At 35.3% G+C, this 22,331-nt stretch overlaps 1 protein-coding gene across 4 annotated transcripts in view; it reads left to right on the top strand.

Annotated features, from left to right (window-relative positions):
• The window catches only part of LOC134534887 (phospholipase D1), a 76,235-nt gene that overhangs the window by 14,197 nt on the left and 39,707 nt on the right, over positions 1-22,331 (top strand). For all 4 annotated transcript variants that reach the window (XM_063373558.1, XM_063373555.1, XM_063373556.1 and 1 more), the window contains exons 3-10: positions 6,602-6,752; positions 7,969-8,184; positions 9,525-9,645; positions 11,928-12,079; positions 13,378-13,575; positions 14,282-14,361; positions 17,883-18,124; positions 19,599-19,709. In XM_063373558.1, the coding sequence (XP_063229628.1) occupies positions 6,602-6,752; positions 7,969-8,184; positions 9,525-9,645; positions 11,928-12,079; positions 13,378-13,575; positions 14,282-14,361; positions 17,883-18,124; positions 19,599-19,709 (1,271 nt within the window). The remainder of the gene's footprint in view (positions 1-6,601; positions 6,753-7,968; positions 8,185-9,524; positions 9,646-11,927; positions 12,080-13,377; positions 13,576-14,281; positions 14,362-17,882; positions 18,125-19,598; positions 19,710-22,331) is intronic.

Genomic DNA, 22,331 nt, shown 5'->3' with positions numbered 1-22,331 from the left:
AGATAAGTGCATGCGTGAATACTGTGTTGTTGTTTTCTTACTTTCAGCACCACCTATGTTAAAAGAATGGCTCTTTCCCCAATAAGTAGAGGTCGAACCTGTAAATATATTTGGCAACAGGATGGAGCCCCTCCCCACCAGAATCTCTTGGTGCGAGAGTGGTTGAACGTTGAAGTCCCTGACCGTTGGACTGGTCGTAATGATTGAGACGACAGAGCTCTTTCGCTGGCCTTCAAGATCACCTCACATGACTTAGTGAAATTTTTTCCTTTGGGGCTTTAAAAAACGATGTCTACGTTCCGCCGTTACCTCATGATTTGCCAGAGTTGAGGCACAGAATTGAAGAGGCTATTGCTTCCATTACTCTGGACGTATTAACCAAAGTGTGGGAAGAATTGGACTTTAGATTGGATGTGTGCCATATAACTAAAGGTGCACATGTTGAACATTTATAACCTTCAGTTTGATGTATGATTTGTTGTAAATAGTCTAAATTAACTCTGTATAACAGGGTTTCCTCATTCTGGAAACGTCAGGGAAGTTTTAATTGGTCAGGTGAAGTCAGGGAATTCACTTGAAGTCCAGGAAAAGGTTTGGAAATCTTCCTGTGGTAGTAATTGGATTGGGGGGGGGGGGGGGGGGGGGATGTAATGCTACAGTCTGCCATCATCCAAACTGTGAAAGTTTTTTTTTTATATAAGGTCAGACATAGGGATGGTGGAGGCTAGGTTTTCTTCATTTCTTTTAGAAAATTGAAATATATGTTAGTTTTTACAAAATAATTTTTTAATAAAATTTAAAATTTTGCCCAGGTGAAAGTCGGGGAAATTTCATTACAGAATGGTGTGAACACTCTGTATAGCCATTATTATTATCCATGCTATGATCTTTACTAGCCTATTATAAATACAAAAGTGAAAATGTTTGGATAATTTTTAAAGCATCACACCAAAACCACTGAACCCATTGCAATGAGGCATTATTTGGTACAGATTTAATGCAGATACTCGAGTAATAGATCAGATGATTTTATTCTGGAAACGTCCATTGGAAATAAGCCAAAAATATTAGTATCAGAATGGCTTTTAGATGCTGGATGTAACCTGGAGGGTTTTTTGTTTTTTACAAGTATGAGTGGTTGCTACTCCCCAGAGATAATGAAACCCACAGAAGATACGGAACCAATGCTGACGGTAAGAAGCGACCTCTCCGAAGACACAAATACAGGTTACCCTTATTCCAAGTTGATATCACTCATAATAATGAGTAATTAGTTGAACAGCTTAAGAAATACTGCCAAGCGTTGCGTCATTCCTGTGTCAGACTCCATGTTAGAAAAGGTATAATTTTACAGTGCAAGTTTTTTTCATGAGGCTTGGGGGGCAGAACTTAAAATTATAGCACTGCCATAGCCAAGTGTGCCACCAGAAATAAATGTAACAAAGTTGAGAAACTTGCACGTTACCACATTAAAATTCACATGCTGAGGTGATGCAGAATAATTGTTAGAAAGGATTTTTTTTTTAAATTTAAATACAAGACATTCTTTCTTTTGAATAATAAAAAAAAAATGATGCATGGCAGAAATTTAATAATTATATACTTTTTAATTTGCAAGTTATTTGTTGGCCCTGATTTGATTTACTATTTACGATAAACTTTATGTATGATACGTTTTCCGTGATTGTATAAAATCACAGTTCTGTTCTTTTTACCAAACATTTTTAAAAAAGCATAAAATATAATTTTTTTCAAATTAAATTTTTTTTGATAAACACTTTGCAAAAAACTATAAATTATTGTTATTTTTAAAGTAAAATTTGGGTAAACCTGTAATTTTTTATCTCAAGTAGTGTGCTTAGTTGGTTTTTGTGTTTTGTTTGCTAATAACTTTTAGAATTTAAATTTTTATGATTCATGTCATACAGAGTAATTTTTATAAATTCCCAGACAGAATTTTTATTGATTACTTCTAAAATGTATAGTATTTTTTATGTAATGTGTAATTGTAGTCTTTTGCAGTAATAGTCAGAAATGGTATTTTGGGTTTTGTGCCGGAGCTGGGTGTTTTTGTGTATTTATTGTTTAGTCTCATTGTTTGAGATAACGTGATATCTTGATGTGATATCTTATCTTGATACGTTGAATGACAGAATGTCTGAGGGGAAAATAATTGGTCACAACAATTTACTGAACCTAAGACTTTTTGATATAACGTACAGTATAGTTTGTTTTAAATTACACATACCGAAATAAGTATATTTTATGTTGTCTGTATTTGCTGATAATTATGTTGATTTTACTGCTAGTATACAAGATGGTTCAAGTAAGAATGGTAATTAGAATACAACACAGTGAAAGTTGCAAATATTTTAATAACTTCTCTTTGACTGTTTGGTAATTGTTTTGGTTAACATTATAACTTTTGTTTGTAGCCGTTTTGTGTCAGTGAGACAATGCACATTTGCAGTTTGCCAAGATAACTGTTCACAGGTGCTCGCTTCTCGGTGTTATTTTCTTCCCTTGTTCATATGTTGGGAAATACTGAAGATGTTGAGTCCTAAGTCATGTTTGTTGGTACCAGCGAGATTAACTTTCAAAGAAGAGCTTATGGAGTCTTAGGTGTAATATCTTGTGTTGTATACCATAACATTTGGGGTAGAGTTTAGAGATGATGCCTAAACGGACTACTTTCTTATTTATTCTATGGATTAGTTTAAGTTATCATCGTAACTTTATTATTTATTTATGTATTGACTTGATGGTAAAGTTAAGGCTTTAAGCCTTCTGTTACACTGAACCACAATGCTACACAACTACATAAAAATCATACTTCATAAACTTATAATTCTAAACTAACCCAATAGCTTAAGAACTAAAATCCTGACATTTTGCTAAAGAACATAAACAAACATAAGTTAATAACTTTAAAAATTTTAAAAAAACTTAAAACACGAATACAGAAGATATGTGGTTACAAAAAAAACACGTGCAGATGCACGCTATGGTTGTAAAATCATTGGCGACATTGACCTATGTATTTCATAACCTTACTTTTAAATTTTGAAAGGTTTCTGAGCCTCGCAGAGAGCCTATTCCAGTAGCACACTGTAGAAACAGTGAAAACATCTGCGTCTGGTAAGCAGGGATACAAGCATTAAGGTCCGATTTCAAGCGTGTATTAGAACTGTGGGTATCAATGAGACCAGTCGGTTGCACAATTAATCTGGTGGAATCTATAGAACCACTACTGATTGTGATAGGAAATGAATGATTTTGAACTGAATCATATTTAAAGATATAGTATTTGACCATTCTTAATCCTCTTTCTCTACTGAAGCACAGGGGCAACAGAACACATTGAGTTGCTTGTGCCTTCGGCAGAAATTGCAAGCTGTTACGTTGTGCAATAGAATTTTACTTTGAAATTTTTTAAAGAGTATGAAGAAAGTTTGAAGGTATGAGAATATTTTTGGAATATTAAGTCATATCAAGAACTTTCTATCTTACAATACTAATCAGTTTGTTACTACCTGGAGTTATATAGAAATATGACTATGGTAAATATGTATATAGGTCTTAAATGACATTGTAAATTCAGCTTACACATTTTGATAATATTTTGTGTTATATTTATACTAAACTCCTTGTCAGTATTTATTACCGACATTTAGGAGTGACTGGCTGAACTCGCACAGTGTGAGTTTTTTGATGTGCTTGAAGCACATTAGTTATTCCAAAGTTTTCATGTAAATAGAATGAAATGCTAGGAGTATGTATATGACAATGTTTTGTCATAGTTTAGTCCAGATTCCTCACATATCTTGTGTGCAAAATAACAGTTTGTAGGTTCCTTAATGTCGTAAGGTTTTTTTTTTTTTTTTTTTCAAATATTATTTTTTTCAAATTCTTATGTTGATTGAATGCTTAGTTTTATTTGCAATATTGTAGAGAGTATTTTTCTTTCCAGATAAATAATAATTGGTGGTAGAATAATTTTTCATTGTCTGCAAAAGTATTTATCAATGAAAATTTTTTAAAAATAATTAATGCATAATTATAATAATTATATGCTGTCCATCCAAGTGTTGAGGGGAACAGTACTAACTTGGAAGAACTCAGTGTCTTACATTAGTATGTACTCGTGAATCAAGAACAAGTGTTCCTAGTAAATAAGATATGGCTGGTAAAGTTCTCAAAATGTTTTTGTAATATTTCTTTTTGCATTAAGGTATATGATGAATCACGAATTGTTTGTTGGTGGTGTTTGTGAGCACTGATAACAGATAACTCTGGTGAATCATATTATAAACTTTCTCTGAAGGAAGACAAATTATCTTGTATGTTGACTGAATAATGTTAAAAAAAAAAATTAAAGGAAAGTAAAAGTGCACAGTTTAATTACATTTAAATACACTAATGTTTGATGATTTACTAGTGTTCTCTATATAGTTTCTACGGAGAAAGTGTGTTTGTTCAAATTTTGAGTGTGCCATGAGTCATTACTTGCTGAAGTAGAAAAACAAAACATGTGGAAAGTGATAAGAAATGTGCTTTAAGCCAGTTTTATAAACTTTGCTAGAAACAATAGTACAAGCACTAAAGCAAGAAGATAACCACAGTCATCCATAAAGCACGAAAGTCATAAGACATCACCAACACAATTAAAAATTGTAGAACTGTATAAAAAAATTACTTCCTCGTGCATTTTTCACGTTTACCATAAAGACTTATGAAATTCTCAATAATTTGTTTCAAATATGTTATTTTCTCTCTTTGTGCAAAGGCTTAAAATGAAAATGTCATGCTTTTAATTAGAAGAAAATCATAGCCATCTATGTATATAAGTTCTGTATATTTCAAAGCTTAGGTATCCTTCACGTCAAATATAGAAGGCAGAAACACAACACAAAATGCAAGAACTTGAAAGTTGGGCAATGCTTGCATTGCATTTTTGCAGGTTGCGTAATTTATAAACGAGTATTATTAAATGTGGTTATTTAACTTGTTACATCTTGCACTTGCAATTTTACATTTATTGCATTAAATCCAGCATTAGTCTTGCACCTTATTGTCAATGGTTGGTGGAGATAAAGTGGTAGGTAAGCTACTGTCGTTTGCCACAATGTATAACTGCATTCACCATTTGGATTGTAGTGAATGGTATGTTTCTTTTGTAAATTAGTATTTTGTTTCATTTGACTATTTTTTAGCCCATATTTGTGTATTAACAGTCTTGAAGGTGGTGTTTATTCTATTCTGATTTTCTTATTTGCATATTATAAACTGTAATAACACTTGCATGTCAAAGATGTATATTGTGTATTAACATAAAATGATTGCCTGCTTTTTGTGGTGGTGGTCAAAAAAGGGTTACTTTTAGGATTTTCTAGTGCTGTGCTTCAGGTCAAATTCAGATTTTAAGATAAATTTAAGCTTTGAGCTTTATGAATTCAAGTGTAAAATATGTTTCTTTCAATGTCGCAATTTTAACTGTGGTTTAGATCAAAGTTACATTCAGAAAATTGAATGTCCACTCAAGTTATAAAATGACTGTTTCTGCTACCAGCAGTATGTTATGTCAGCATCCTGGGTGTAAATATTACTCCATCAGAATGTTGATGTTTTGCAATATTTGTTTTTATTTGTTATAATCTGTGAAACATAATATATTTTTTTAAACATATAACAGTAGTTGGGCTCTCCAAATGCTTGACAGGCCAGATTGTACCTTCTTGGGAAAAAAAATCTTTCTTGTTTGAGAGTTACCTAAAACATTTTTGGCAAAATAATTTTATGTGAACTGAAATTAGTGGTAATGATCTTACATTTTAAAGAACCTATTTAGAATTTTGAAGAGCAGGGCAGAAAGACATTAAAATGGTATAATATATGATTGCCTTTAAGAATGTTAAAATATTGCTGTCAATAGTTTAGGAGGTACACATAATTAACACTCATAGTAATTTTTGTCATTACCATTTTGTATTTGAACCGTATATAATAACTGAAAGTATGCACTCCCAACCGAAGAATAACGTTGCTTTTCTGAAACTTAACTTTCATTTATTAAAATGTTGCCAGGATTGAAATGTACTGCAATTTAAGCATGCGGTAGAATTTCTCATGTATATACTACGGTATAAATTTTTATTTTTCCGAATTTCAGAAACTAATTTGGAAAAGGGAGGGGGGAGGAACCAGCAGATCCTTATCTTGAAGTGTTAAGTACATAACTGTATTGTTTATTTTGGCTCATCCTAAATATTTTTTATGAATATGTTTATTTTCTGTAAATACTTTAATGGTAAATAAAGGAGAATTAATGATAAAAAAAATGAAAGGAGAGATAGCAGTTGATGAGATATTGTTCAGTATGTTATGTTATCTAGCCAACAGTCATTTAATGAGAATTAATTGTAAAAGTGTAGCATCTGACTCAGCTAGACCTTAAAGATAAGAAATTTAAATGAAGAAAAAGAGTATTTAGTGCACCCTTTTCTTTTGAATTGTCTGTTGTTTCTGGTCGTATGTAAATTGTGTATACTGTAGTTACGTTGAAGTGTGCAACTCTGGGGAATTTGGAACCTGTTGTTTGCAGACCCACCGTTCATTCCGTTCTCTGCCATCCACGCTCCCCTGCAGAAGTTGCGAGATCACCAGCCTTCAGTATTCATCCCTAACACAGACATTGAGGTCAAGATAACAGATTACGACAGGAGCGTTACTACGCATTTGCTAAATCCCAACTTGTGAGTATGATATCGAGAGTTTGAGCTTCTTTGTCCAGCTTGTAATCCATTGTGAAAACAAATTGTCTTGTGTAAAAATTAGTTGAGTGTATGAACAGGTGAATCCTAGCTGTCTTTGGAAATTGCTGTAGCTTCCATTGAAAATTAGTAATGTATGCTTGAAGCTAACAAATGAAGAGCTACATTATACATATCTGTATTGAAAGAATGATAACCTTCATTGTTCACCAATATTGTAAACATTAAATGCATTTAAATTTGGTTAACTTGTACCTTTATGTCCATTATTTAAAATAAAATAGTTGTGATAGCCTTGCAAAAGGTCCATGTGTGTTAGTAGGTGAAGGGATAAGGTGAACCATCCCTGGCATGTTCATAAGTACTCAGCCTTATGAACAGGACATCCAGGAAGTAAGATTTTTCTCAAAATTTAAAGTGATGACCAAACTTTTTCTTTTTAATTTAATGGAGTGGATGCTTATTTTGGTTTCGTGAAATGGAATTTTATCATGCACTTTGCATTTCATGCAGGTACCACAATAGAATGGTCCATAAACTCTATTAATAATATCACAAGTGAAAATAGTGATTCTCAGAGAGAAAAAAATATCAGTGGGAGCTCATTTAATTTATTTGTTATTAGCTGTGAGTGCTCCTTAAAATACATCACAGCTTGAAAGAAAATGTTTTGCTGCGAAGCATACTTGTAGCTAGTACTGAGAACTTAAACCATGTTCAGACTATTTATTACAATGTCATATATGAAGTGAGATTTATCAATAGCACTAATATGACTATCATTGTTTTAGAAAGCTCTTTGCAGTTAGTCAGCCAGCCTTACAAATATGTTAGGTGAAGTTTTGCTGAGTTGGTTTTGTTTTAAATGGACAAAAACCATTATTCATTTGATGATTTTTAATGTTTCTTCATTTTAATATGTCCAAAATAATTTTTATGTTATATTGTGCCCTGTTTGTCTATAGGCATATTCTTTAATAGTTTGTAAAATTATTTTCATATTGGTATTAGATTTTATAATTGTTGCTATGTTGTTTTGGCAGCTAATGCTGAATCTGTTCACATTACTGAAACCATTTTTAATTTTGATTTAATATTAACCTTTTCAGCAAAACAACTGTTATGCATTTTGGATTTTCCAGGGTTGTTGAAATTATCTTTGCAGCAACAATTTTGTTTTGTGCTTTTTATCGTTCAGGTACACGATAGAGCTGACACACGGTAGCTACAAGTGGACAGTGAAGAAGCGGTACAGTCACATCCAGCATCTGCATCAGCAGCTGAAGATGTACCGCACCAGCCTGGCGATCCCTTTCCCCACGAAGGCGCACCGGAACAGGCGCTCCAGTTTCCGCATGGAGCTCACCACTGCGTCGGGCGGCGACAGCAAGAAACGGAAAGGAGCGCTGCCCAGGTAATCGCGCAGAGTAGTTTGCAGTTTTTTTTTGTCCAGTCATCGTTTCATTATTTCGCTTCTCCCAAAATCATTTTCCACCAGAGCATTGGCCATACTTGTGAAAGTTATCAAAGCTACATGCCCTTCAAAAGTAACGGACCATCCATCTGTGGCCAGCATGAGTTGCATCAGAATGAAGTGGTTGAGGAAATGGGAGCACTCAGAGAAATCCAGTGGAAAAATTTACCATATTTATCACTTGCTGGAAATCTGTGGGTGGACAAGATTTTGAATATAGATTGTTTTACCCAGAGAAATTGTGTGACTGCTTTACCACCATTTACTATAAAATGTAATAATGAAATAACTGAAATGCATTTTCATGTGTTGTGTTTGAAAATTACATGTAGCTTAACGTAGAAACTTCTTTACACAAGTGTTGTAATTTACAGTACCTTTTATTCTTTCTAGACATTTATTATTATACAGGGCCATCGAGAGAATCTAAAGGCCCGGGACAAATGATTACATCGGGCCTCCCCATTATTACTTAATCTACAACTTTCCGAACCCCACAATTCAAAACTGTAATTATTACTGTGGCCATAACTGTGCATATCGCATTACTTGTGATTTGTAAGGTTTCTTGTGAATTCTAACAACAGGCTTGTAATTTTCATCCAGTCAGGGTAAACCCAAGCAATAAAAAAAATCCCGAAACTCAGCTGCGGCCCCTATGGTGACTGGGCCCAGAGGATTTTTCCCCCTGCCCTTCCCTCTTAACCATCCTGCTATTGTGTGTTTTTTTTAAATTGTATAATATGTTCATTCTTACAATAATATTACTCCATATTTTGTTCCGTGCCTTATTTCCACTCTTTCACTAGTCAATTCAATCACTGTTATGCACATTAAACCATATGAATGATATATTATATAGTATCGTCAAAAATTTTCAACAAATATAACAGCTTAATTATTCTCTTACCAAACAATAAATAAAATAAATAAAATAGTATTATCCCTTAATTCTCTATCATATTTCAGTTGTATACAATCTATGATCTAGTTAATGTGTGTTTAGTTATATATATTTTCCAGTATTGTTTTTGATTGTCCAGTTTGTGCAGTATTGTTTTAGCATTCATGTCTTTATACCTGTTTGTATTTGTTTTTGTGTAGTTTTGTGTGAAATTTTTGGTGATAATATTAGTGTGTTTTTTTTTTGTGCCTACCATCTAAGGCATCTTGCCGTAGGTAGACATGTTAAAATTGCAAATAAATAAAATAAACTTATTATGTTTTAAATTCATTTCTGTGCCACACTTTAACATACTCTTATTTTTATTTTCATGCAGGTTTCCCAACAAACCAGAGAGTCTGGTACCATACGAAGGAATTGACCATCGCATCTTGCAGCTAGAAAGTTACCTTCAAAATCTCTTGAAGATCAAGATCTACAGAAATCATCATGAAACGGTTAGTTAACCATTTAATTAAATATATATTAATTTTTGTAACAAATAATTAAACTCTCCTTGAAAATTTCTTTGGTAAAATTTATTTTTGGGACAGAATTGTACCTATGTTTTTATTACATAAGTTTTATTCATTTCACATGTTAGTTATTGTATATACTGAATGTATACATATTACTGTTAAAATATTTTTGTGGTGTCTGTTATCTCGGCACGGCATAAATACCAGATAAAAAGGTCAACGTACTACGTAATTTTATCCATGCCATAATAAGTAGCAAGTTTTGAAGTCTTAGTACTAATTATTTTTAATAATCTTTCCATTAAAAAATTTGAAGTTATGAATTAAAATTTGTGACCGCCAAGTCGTATTTCATATTTACTAGAGTATCATACCACCAGGAATTCAAAATTCATACTTGTAACTTACAAAATTGTGAGGTGGAATAGGTGGAATGAGTTTTGTGAGGAGGGAGGAAGTAATGGAGTGAATTTGAAGGGGGAAACACACACACCCTGAGGAAAATGGTTGATGCACTGCAACATCCATGATTCCTTCTGACAAAAAAAAATCTGTTCGATTACTCTGGGGGCCTAACCTGAAATATCTTGTGGGAAGCAAGTGTACTGATTTCGCAGTCTTGCCTCTGGCAGGAACATTATGTGGATTTTAACTTGTAATTTTACTACGACTACAAATATAATATACTAGCTGCAGTACCCAGCGTTGCCCCGAGCCGAACACAGGGTGATATATTGTCGCGAGTTAAAGCAAAATGGATAGCACTATATGACAGTGTGGTGGACATAGAGAAATGACACACAATTGTTCGTATGTCTATGACCTATGATTTTCTATTTACCCACTGAGATCGGTTGAACGGTTTAGAAGTTGATGCACTGCAGCGCCATCTAGCGGCAAGTTACAAAAAAATGGATAGAATTCTCTATGAAAAAACACTTCGATATGCCAACTTTCATGGCGATCGGTCAAATGGTGTCAAGTTCATCGAAGTCATATATGCGTAACATCATCCTATTTAATGTATATAGATTAGGACCTTCGTGATTTATGATAACCTCCAATACAAGGTAATTTTAAATTAAAACTGACTATGTTACATATTAATATCTTGGACTTTTAAGCAGTTTTGTTTTGTGATGGATTATTAGTATTATGTATGTGTGCTGTATATTAGTGTTCTCTTTTTATTATTATGGTAGTCATTAACTTCATTTACGTAATTCTATGTCTTATTAAATTTGCTTTATTGTAAAAAAATAATGCAGTATTAATACCAGGTTTGGCTTGGCTATATTAAATATTTTAAATGTAAAAAAAGAATCTGGACTTAATCAGTTATGCTGAGGTATCAAGCTGAAGACAAGAAACTATAGAATCTTACTACTTTATTGCCGCACACTTTTATTGGACAAGGGCTGCTCAAGGGCCAGGCAAGCCCGCGACTAGCCGAGCCCCACGCTGGCGCCTTGTTACGAAGCACCTGTAACGGAAAACGTTTGTCGTTAAATTTTATACCTCTTTTCATTACATAATGATAGAATTTATGTAAGATTATCAAAATTTAAGAAAAATTAGCAAAACTGTCATCAAATTTTTGAGTTCCAAGTTGGCTTAAAAACATATTGATTTAAAGCGTTAATGTTTAAGATATTCCGGGGGGACACCCAAACCCCCCTGTTTACTGGGGTCTATGCAATCCCCCCCCCCCCCCTCTTCACCACGGTAAGAACCTTCTTCAAAAATATTAAGACCCACAAAAGTAAACTCCCCAGGGCCCCATAATAACTAGGGCCACCACAGGTATTGAAAATATTTGAGTGTGGCAAAGAACTTCATTTTCCTAGAGATTTAAAAAATACTGAGCCACGTTACAGCCCAATATGTATGCTTTTGAATTTGCTTGCTGAAATGTTTGATCGGTAGGACTTACAAACTGGCGTTCAAGGTTGTGCGGTCACCTGGGGGTGTGGAGCGTTTGTTGTTTGTGATTAAAAAAACATGGTGGTACGAGACTAAGCTGAGAAGCATTTCGGACCCAGTTGGTTATTTGAGTGGATGATCGAGGTTGGGACGGGGAACGAGGCCTTTGCTTGTACGCGGCTTGCTGCTGTGGAACTTTTTTAACAGTAAGTTGCAAACGAAACAAGTAGATTCTGTTTTATCATGTAAAAATGGCTGCAAAATGAAGATAAGTGTGTGCGTTACTGTGTTTGAGGGTGACGGGACGTGCTCCACGAGGCTGTTGGTTGTTGTTGCAGCTGACCTTCTTGGAGGTCTCCCGGCTGTCGTTCGTGTCGGGGCTCGGCCTGAAGGGCAAGGAAGGCCTGGTGCTGAAGAGGACTGGGTCCACCCAGCCCGGCCGTGCGGGCTGCAACTTCTGCGGCCTCTTCAACTCCGTGGTGTGCGTCAGGTGGGTCCCCTCCCCCCCCACCCCCCATCCTTGTGGGCCTGTGCGCCGCTCTCAAGTGGTCGTTTTTGCGCGTGAAATCGGTATTATGTTGTGAGGCTGCCCAGGGGCTGGCTCGGACCCCGCCAGCAATCGCCACCAGGAGATGGCCTTGGTGTTACGGTGGACTTCCAATGATCCATCGCATCTGCCCGTCGACAAGCCGAGCGATTCACAATGGTCCGCACGTCCCTCAAATACTTTTCCGTTTTGATGCTGCCAACAGACTAGAAGGCTTATATAGTGGTGAAATCATTGAAGTTAAGCACTTATAAATTTTTTAACTTTTTTTTTTTTTTTTTTTGCTCTGACATTTATTAATATATTTTCAGTTTCACCATATATAATTAATTACAGTTCTACACCTGTGTAAATTTTTTTTATCAAACATCAAACTTTAAAATGTGATTAAACATGAGTGTAAAACATTGAATGGAAGCAGCTAAACAAATAAACTTCAAAACCTTTTAAGATAGTAGAGGTTACCGGCAATATTTTGCTAACATTTTGGAGGTTATAATTCCATCCGTCTGTCCCTAGAAATTTAAAGTGCTTGGGAAGCTTTTGAAGGATAGACGGATGGAATTTTTGTGGCCTTCTGTTTGGCTTGAGGTCACATGATTGACGGACGGATGGGAAACGGATGGATGCGATGGATCAATGTGAATCCAGCTGTACTGGTGTAGACTAGGCAAGATGATTTGCTGTAGTTCTTCAATGCCTTCTGTGGTTTGAAGTGGAAAGGACAACCCAACCCTTAGGAAGGAAATTTTCCAGAAGTTTAAAACCCCTGATCCGGCTGGGATTTGAAATCCGTACCTGTTGCATCAGCCAGCAGCTATAATCACTAATGAACAAATTAAATCTGGTTTTTATGGATGTATGCATTGTATTGTATGGTGAATTGCGATAAAACAAAAATGTGTGTCAGTGCACCATTTAACACAGAAACGCTAGTTTGTGAAATGAAACAGAATTTGAACAAAATTTTACCTTAAAAATAAAAATTATATATATTTTTTTAACATCCCAATTGTAATGAATGTTACTGTTTTGGCATGTTCGTAACAAAAATATTCAGACTGAGCTGATTCCTTATGTTCCTCAATTGATAAAGCCCACTCCGCACGATGCTCCAGCGTTTCCACTCGATCGTCCCGTCAACGCTCCATTCTCATCTCGTCACCTCGCTTCCATCTCTGATGGCCCTGATGTCTACGAGACGGTAAGTCCTGATTAATTGAATCGCTGATCCCATTCAGGTGCAGCTACCTGTGCAGCGACCTGTGTGGCACGTGGAGGAAGCGCTGGCTGTTCCTCAAGGAGACGTGCATGGGGTACGTGGAACCGCAGAACGGGCGGGTGAAGTGCGTCCTGCTGTTCGACCTGGGCTTCGAGATCTCCTCCGGCATGTACGCGACGGGCCTGCACCACGGCCTGCAGATCCTCAACCTGTCCAGGTTCGTCCCCCCCCCTCCCCCTTCTCCTCCTACTCCGCTGCAGCCGCGACGAGGCTACGCGTGACTCGTCTGCCGCAGCGCCGCCGTTGCGATCCTGGGAAGCCTACAACTCACGTAGTTTCGGTTCCATGCGAGAATTTACGAAGATTTCCGAAAGTTTTGCATTTTTTGGCATTAACGCCACTTCAGCCGCTAAATCGGAAGTTTCCAATGAAAACAAAGCATGTTGTGACCGACCTGACCTAACCTAACCCAACCGTTCGATTTTTTTTAATTTCATTTTTTTGAGAGGAATTGGAAGTTGCACGAATGTGGTAGGGAACCAAAACTACGCGAGTTGTAGGCTTCCCGTGCGATCCTCCACCGCTCGGCCTTTGGGCCAAGCAGAGATTGCACTGTTGTCAGCACGTGCGAACTTGGCAGATTGAATCCATTTCCTAAGGTCTTTATTGAAATTATTGCTTCATTATTTTATTTATATTTTGCCATACAGAATTTTTTTTTATCAACCGTAGACTGTATAAAATGACAGTTGATAGGTTGATAACAAATTTATCATTTCACTATAGTGAATATTTCTTTAAGTTTTTTTTTAATCATTATTTTCATACGTATGTGATGAGCTTAGTGTAAAAGGATTTCATGATGTTATAATAATACACTTGCTAAAAAAAAGTGTTTTGAAGTGTTGCATAACATTTTACAGGCAACTTCTAATCAAGTGCTGGACTCGAAGGAAGAGAAAAGAGTGGATGGCCGCCATAAAGGATACTGTTTCTGAATATGGTGTGTATGTGTTTTATACAAATACGTATATTTATTGGGTTTGACCTCAAAATGAATTGTACGTAGTAGGCGGTCTGTGAGTATTCAAAATGTTCAAATTATATATGAATAATTTGATATTCAATAAACATTTAAAATCAAATAATTTTTGGTTATTCATTACCAATAGCTATAACAAAAAAATTACAGTAGAACCTCATTTTTACATATTTCAAGGGACCAGGAAAAAAAATATGTAAATCCGGGAAAACGCAAAATGAGGGAAATGTTCAAATTTTTTTTTATCATCTCACTATATGGGAAACAATAAGAAAATATATACCACACTAAATAATATGTCAATATGTCAATATCGCCGTTCTTCATTATTGCCGAAAGTTAAACGTGAAATTTGCTGTTCTTGTGTAAGAGATAAGAATGTTGAAGCCTCTTGATATAGCCACTTGGTGCTGAAATTTTGTAACACAATTGATTTTTGAACTTTTTATTTAATTACGTGTTAAAGTTTTATTAATTTCAGATTTTTTGAGAAATAATACTATAAAACGATAGCTACCACCATCAATATAATTGTTTATGTTGAGGAATAAAAGTTAAATTGCCATTGCATTGTTTGGATATTCATTGCAGCCATTTGACTTTTCAGAATGTTTCTAATGTGTTAAAATGAACATCGCCGAATATGCACGAAGATGCCATATTTATAGGAAACTCGTACGTTGCTTAAAATGTATTTTAATAATGGAACAGTAATCCACTCTTTTGTGTATTTAAATGCGAGTTTTCACCTTTATTTTCATGCATAATACATTTAAGATTAAAGGGTAACGCTAAGAAAAGTACTTATTAATTTTCATGTTTATGTCACCATACGTTTGGTTCATGGCCATATGGTGTACAATAGCACGTGGCACAAAAAAAAAGTAAGTTGTTTACAATGGCGAACGAAGCTGTGGTGACCATACACTCATGCAGTAACGCTTAATAATTAAACTTCACGCTATTCATTTTGAGAATTTATTGTTTTCTCTAAATTTTCCGATGGTTTGCCGCGAAATACAGCACTAATTCTACGTAAACAGTGGGAAATGCTTTTGCACAGGGCGGGAAAAGAATGCATTATTACATTATTAGTATAGGGAAATTGACAGTGCATGTAAAAAAATACGTTAATCGCGGGAATTCGTTTATTGCTGGTACGTAAAAATGAGGTTCTACTGTAAAAAAAAATTAAAGAAAATATTTTAATATGCATGAATAAAAAAAATTGTTCAGAAATTTAATTTGTTTTCTACATTATTAATACATGGTTTTATATGTATAAAATAATCTGTGATTATGATTAACATATATAAAAAAAATTTATGTATATAATTAGTTGCATAAAAAAATTTTCATAGGTTTTTTTATTGACATTTTACACAACTCTATTTTTTTTCCAAATTTACTTTTCTTTTGTTTTTTTGTTTTTATGTATTAGGTATAAATATTTCATTGACTTCTTAGAAGTGTGAAAAATGTTTTTTATGCATGTTTATATTCCGTATTCATGAATCGTTTGATATTCAATTCGAAAACAAATAAAACAGAATTTGTATAACTCATATGTAGCAAGCAGTGGGGAAGGTATGGATTTCAATGTAATGTAACCAAAATTTAAAGTAATCACGAATTTTCACACCTGTAAATGCTCTTAGAGAGTTTTAATACACCTAAATTTATTGTTGTTGAACGATTATCCTTCTTCGTTATTTAAAAGGCCAAAAAAATATGAATTTACAAAAGTGTAATTTTTACAATCATCAAGTAAGATTTGTATAATCTTATTTTGAAATGTGTTTTTTGAAACCCCTGATTTAAATTTAGCATTAGTAAACACATGCGTTATACTAGGAGGTGGTCATATTCATAAAACAAATTTCATCTTCAAATATCTTGCTGACATAAGATTTAAAGAGCAACTTTTCTAACACAGCTACAGCCGCACTGACCGATGTCTTTGTCTACAGACGCCTATCTCTTTTCCACCTTCCCGCATGCACTGTTCTCCCCCTCACCCTCCTGATGTTCACTTCTCGACTTCCTCTCCACTGCTTGGATGGCTGGAGGAAGAAAACAGCCCGGTTCCCTTGCAGTGTGTATTCCATATGGCCTGGACATGCCGAAGGGTGGCAGTGCTTTTTTCACTGCTTTCCAACAATTCATTTCACGTTATTGAGAACCTTAAAGATTTCTTCTGTAATAAGTTGTTATTATAAAGTTAATGTGTTTACAACACACCAATCTATCAAAAGATTAATTATTAGTGCACACATGTTCATTGCTGGCCGGGTTCCCCAGTCCGGCCGCGTGGCTTCTGGTACAATCGCACTACGCGAAAATAGCAGAGCTCTCAGTTTCAGTGTAAGACGTGAATAACTGACAATAGATTTTTTATATGTAAGAACCGGGTGAATAGAGTATATTTTCTCAAAAATTTAGTGTGTGTTGTTTGAAAACTTGTAATTCTACTGATAAATGTACCCGCCCCTTGATTAGTGCCATTTTGAAGTAAAGACGCCAATAAATTACTGTGTGATTTGAACTAGCCTTATTTTCTTTTACGTGAATTTTTTTCCTTGCGTGCACAATGTAAATAGCACTAGTGTAGCATTAAGTACAATACAACAAATTAATGTGACTAATCAACAAACATTATTCTGCTCTTTTCCTTAATAGTTATTCGCCTCCTTCATTTTGTATTTATCTGAGACGACATTCGACACCTGTGTGTTCATCGTTTAGGTGACGTTTATTTTATGCCATCCTGCATGTCAGCAGCAGCTCTGGAGAAAAAAACCAGAAGTTTTCTGATTTAGTTTACCTCGTGCCTACTAGGATGCACCAGTGGCAAATCAAACAATGGCAGACATTCATTTAGTAAACTGCAGAGTCAGAGGAGTTACGATAACAGGCTAAATAATCTTTCTAATAATAGAAAAATGTTAAGTTCATGCTTTTTAAATTCTTAATAGAACTAAAATATATCTCCTATATTAATTAAACTATTATTTTGTAACTCGGATATGTTATTAGCGCCCGAGTATGCAAACAATTTGGAATGCAAAATTTTTTACATTAAATTTTAGGTGGTTTAGTCTCAAAATGTTGTTCAACATTTATTTAAATGTACTACAAATGTATTTAGGTATATTTTTGTACTGTAAATTAATTTTAATCGGAACAGTGTCTTTATTAAAATAGTAGTCAGCAGGCACACTTACCTAATTGGAAAACAAACTACGTATTTTGATTAAATACACAATTATGGGAAAAATGTACTTGATTAGTGCTGTTTCGATTAGTGCTCTGTTTTCCTGGGACGAATTAGAGCATTACTTCGAAGGGGTGGGTGTATTTGAATTTATTACAAAACCAGAATCTAATTAAAGAGACGTTTTGTTTCTTGATACAATTAGGCGAACCGAAGGTTACCCTGGTTCCACGGGATAATTTTTGAACATAATCACAAATGGTTGTAGCTCGCGACTTCACGCAGAAGAACCGGCACAACTCCTTCGCCCCGGAGCGCATGGAAACGGGAGCAGCGTGGTTTGTGGACGGCTGCAGCTACATGTCTGCCCTGGCCGATGCGCTGGAAGGCGCTCAGGAGGAGATCTTCATCGCGGACTGGTGGCTGAGCCCGGAGATCTTCTTGAAAAGGCCGGTGAACCAGGAGGAAGGTGACTACTGGCGTTTGGACAAGATTCTGGCCAGGAAGGCAGTTAGTATGAGAATACGTTATACGTGTTGTGAGGTTGCTGTGTGTTGGGGGAAGTAGGGGGTTTGCTTGGGCGGGCAACTGGTGTAGACCGTTTTGTTTTATTTATGTGGGCTTCTAGCCGTAATGTATTGAGAAACCCTAACATTTAGTATTTGCTTGGGGTTGTTGGTAGCTAATAAATACTTTAAGTGGTTATTTTGACTTAAGTATGATTTTAAGACTTACTGAAGCCTTTCAAATGCTGTAATGGGGATTTTTATTATTTTATTACATTCTTCTATCATTGTTACTGATTACAACTTATGTCTAAAAAAATTTACACTGAAAAATAAGTATAGTTTACGAAAGAAAAACTGCTGAAAAGACTCTAACATGGTGGTGCTTTGATATCACCCTGTGAAACAGATCTTCAGCTCTACCAGTCTCATCATATAGCCACTGCAGAGTGGTAAATAACACTGTCACAGTACCAAAACCCGCAGTATCATGTACAAAGCGCATGTTTACAAACACTACCGTGTAAAGGTAATTTTTTCCCTTCAGATCAGCGTTTGCGAGAATCGATTAGTGATTTTTTTTCTCTCACCACAATGCTGTATTGCTGTAAAAAAAATATAGTTTCTATGTAAGAAGTTTTACACTATTTGGCTATTATTTACAAGTAGGAACTCTTTAATTTGTGAAAATGTCAAAATAATTATAAATTCATCAAAAGTAAGCCTAGTGCTGTGGATTAATTTAGTGTCTTTATGTAAGCCTTAATAATTTTATTTATAAAAAAAATATATATGAATATATTGGGTAGCACATGTGGATCTGAATAATGTAGATTAGAAATTTCAACAGCCCATTTCATTTCCTATATTTTTATCTGCGCTAGCTAGTTTATTATGTAAGTGTGTGCCGACTGGCAGGCTGTGTTTGATGGATTGCTGTGTTCTCCACTGCTAGGAGAACGTGAACAGCACGCGGGGCGTCGAGGAATTAATTTTTTTTTTTTTTTTTTTTTTTAAATGTGTAAGTATGCAACACTCAATAAACATAAAAAGTCTTAAATTTTGGTAAGAAGAATCTTGCTCTCTCTCTCTCTAACTTTATGTATGTACCACTTAAGGCTCAGCCATAACCAACATGGTATTAATACAATACATCACAGTATTATAAACAACAGTAGAAATACATATAATTAAATCTAATTAGCTACAATTGTGCACTGTATTAAGCATTATCACATTATATGTCCGTTATTAGTATTGACTATTGTTCACTCGGTTTTACTCTTGCTTAATATTGTTTTTGCTAAATCCCGCAGGGTATCTTTCTTTAGAAATAAAGATAACCTATAAAAATAAAATTTAAAAAAAAAACTTGTTTCTATTTATAACATTCCCAGTTGCAAAAAACCTCACGAAGGTGTTTGTGGTTGATGGTGCGCTGTCAGTGGTCAACTGCGTTTCGGCTCTGCTTGTTCCAGAGCTCCGGAGTCAAGGTCTTTGTGCTGCTGTTCAAGGAGGTTGAGATGGCGCTCGGGATTAACAGCTTCTACAGCAAGCAGCGGCTTGTTCTCAGTCATCCTGATATCAAGGTGGGCCGATGTGTTTCCACGCAGCCTCGCCAGAGACTTGATTCTCTCCATTTCGTCTTTGCTCATGATCACAAATTAAAATGTTCCAAAAGCATAAGCTGAGATGTGCAGAAGTGTAAAAATTCAAAGATAGCAAACCTTGCCAACTGGAATTTCTTTGATTGCATTTTGTTTGCCACTAATTTATTGTCAAACTTACATTTTCAAACTTCAGCACAGCAAGTGTGTGTTAATAAAAACTTTAAAAAAGAATTAATAGAAAATTTAAAACATTAATTAGACCACAACTGTACATAAATAACTGACATAAATATGTTGTAATGTACGGTATGCATGCTCCTGGAATGAGTGTAGTCACACTACCCTTACAATGGCCCCTGGCAAACTTAGATTAAGTGTAACATTACATAATAAGTGAGTCTTTTTTTTGAACTCGCTATCGTGCCCTTGCTGTTGGAGATGAGCCTAGCTTGGAGGAGTTGCTTGGAGACTATTCTAGACATTTAAAAGCCATAAAAAAACAGCTTTCTTAGCATTATGACAATAATTGTTTTCTGTTATTATTTCACTTGTTGATATTAAATTTTATCCAAAAACCATTTGTCATTCCTCCTTTTAATTTCTTCGATGTCATGAAACACAAACTGTCACTTCCATGGTCACTTCTGCAATCAGAATCACTCTCTCTTTCTTTTCTCTCTTTCTTCTCTTTTTCTCTCTCTCTTTCTCTCTTTTTCTCTTTTGTCTTTCTCTCTCTCTTTCTTTCTCTCTCTCTTTCTTTCTCTCTCTCTTTCTTTCTCTCTCTTTTTCTTTCTCTCTCTCTCTTTCTTTCTCTCTCTCTCTTTCTTTCTTTCTCTCTCTTTTTCTTTCTCTCTCTCTATCTTTTTCTTTCTCTCTTTCTCTTTTTCTTTCTCTCTTTTTCCCTCCCTCCCTCTCTCTCTCTCTCTCTCTCTCTCTCTCTCTCTCTCTCCTCTCTCTATCTCTCTTTCTCATTCTCTCTGTCTCTCTTTCTCTCTCTATATATATACAGGAAAGCTTCACTATAAAGAACATGAAGGGACCAAAAAATAGTTGAGTTTGTTATACTGAAGTTCTTTATACTGAAACATAAGCATTGTTATAAATATGTATACCGATAAACACATGAAACACCTTAAGTGTACTAAGGTTCAGTATCTCAGTCATTAGTCTATGGCCGCTTGAAGAACTTGTTCACCTACTCTCTGCTGATGCTTTGTCTATGGTCAGGAGACACATTGTAGACAGAGCTGCCAACCTCAAATCACACCCATCAGTAATGACAATTATATGAAAAAAGTATGCGTGAATCATGCACGATAAATTTTTCCTGAGGAATTATGACATGATAAAACAAGGACAATAATATACAAAAAAAAATGAAAAATATAGGCCTATGTACAGTGGAATACCGGTACAACGTACCTCACTTTAACGTATTTTTCACTTTAACGTATTTTTTTCAAATCCCCGCCAAAAAGTGTATGTTTACAATGCAAAATTGTTTCAGTTTAAAGTATCTTAATGTTCACTATAACGTATAATTTTCACTGGCAGCTTGGCACTGCTGCCACAAAACTTACATAAAATAGTAAACAAACGTCGAGCTAAATAGCGAATGTGATCGAAAGAATAAACAGAAACCACTTACACCACCGCACCGTAAAATATAACCTCTAAAAATAATCAAAACAAACGTTTGTGCGCCTGTACCATAGATGAATATACATACGTACGCAACACGTAATGTATACAACACATCGGCATTCGATACATCGAAACACAAAGCGCGAGGTAAAAGTGTATTTAATTCAGTGGAAAGTGTCCCGCTAATGTACGTATGGTTAAATCCGTGCCGTGATTACTGTTGAGTGTTGTTTGGAATTCATTTTCATGTTACTGTTTTTAGACGCCACGTGTTAGTGCTACAATGAGTGAATCTGGAAATAAAAGAAAAAGAAAACAATTCACGCTTAAAGAAAAAGTAGAAATGCTTAAAGAACTGGATAAAGGTAAAAAGCAGGTTGAAGTTGCGAAGTCATACGGCGTTGCGGCGACGACTGTAAGTACAATTGTGAAAGACCGTGCAAAAATTGAAAAAATGTACGACGAATCTTTGTTTGATTGTGACCGCAAAAGGCTTCGTTCCTGAGATCACCTTAAGGTCTAGAAGAAGCTTTGAACAAATGGTTGAAAGAAACTCGTTCAAAAAATGTTCCAGTAAATGGTCCCATGCTACAAGCAAAAGCAAAGCAATTTGCTTTGCTTATGGACATAACGGACTTCCAAGCCAGTTCAGGGTGGTTGCATCGCTTCCGGGAACGACATGGCATATCATGGAAAGTTGTGTGTGGGGAGGATAAGGATGCAGACACAGAGGCGGCAAACCAGTGGAAGGAAGAAAAGCTGGAAATAATTTTTAAGTCTTACTCAATGGATGATATTTTCAACGCTGATGAAACTGCTTTTTTTTACAAGCTTTTGCCAAACAGAACAATGGCGTATAAAGGTGAGAAGTGCACTGGAGGAAAAAAAGCAAAGGAAAGGTTTTCTGTCTTGTTCTGTTGCAATGCCACTGGCACAAAAAAACTGCGGCCCCTAATC

Source organism: Bacillus rossius, chromosome 8 (assembly GCF_032445375.1).
Source record: "Bacillus rossius redtenbacheri isolate Brsri chromosome 8, Brsri_v3, whole genome shotgun sequence".
In the NCBI taxonomy this organism is placed as follows: domain Eukaryota; kingdom Metazoa; phylum Arthropoda; class Insecta; order Phasmatodea; family Bacillidae; genus Bacillus; species Bacillus rossius.
This window is presented reverse-complemented; position numbering and strand designations above follow the sequence as displayed.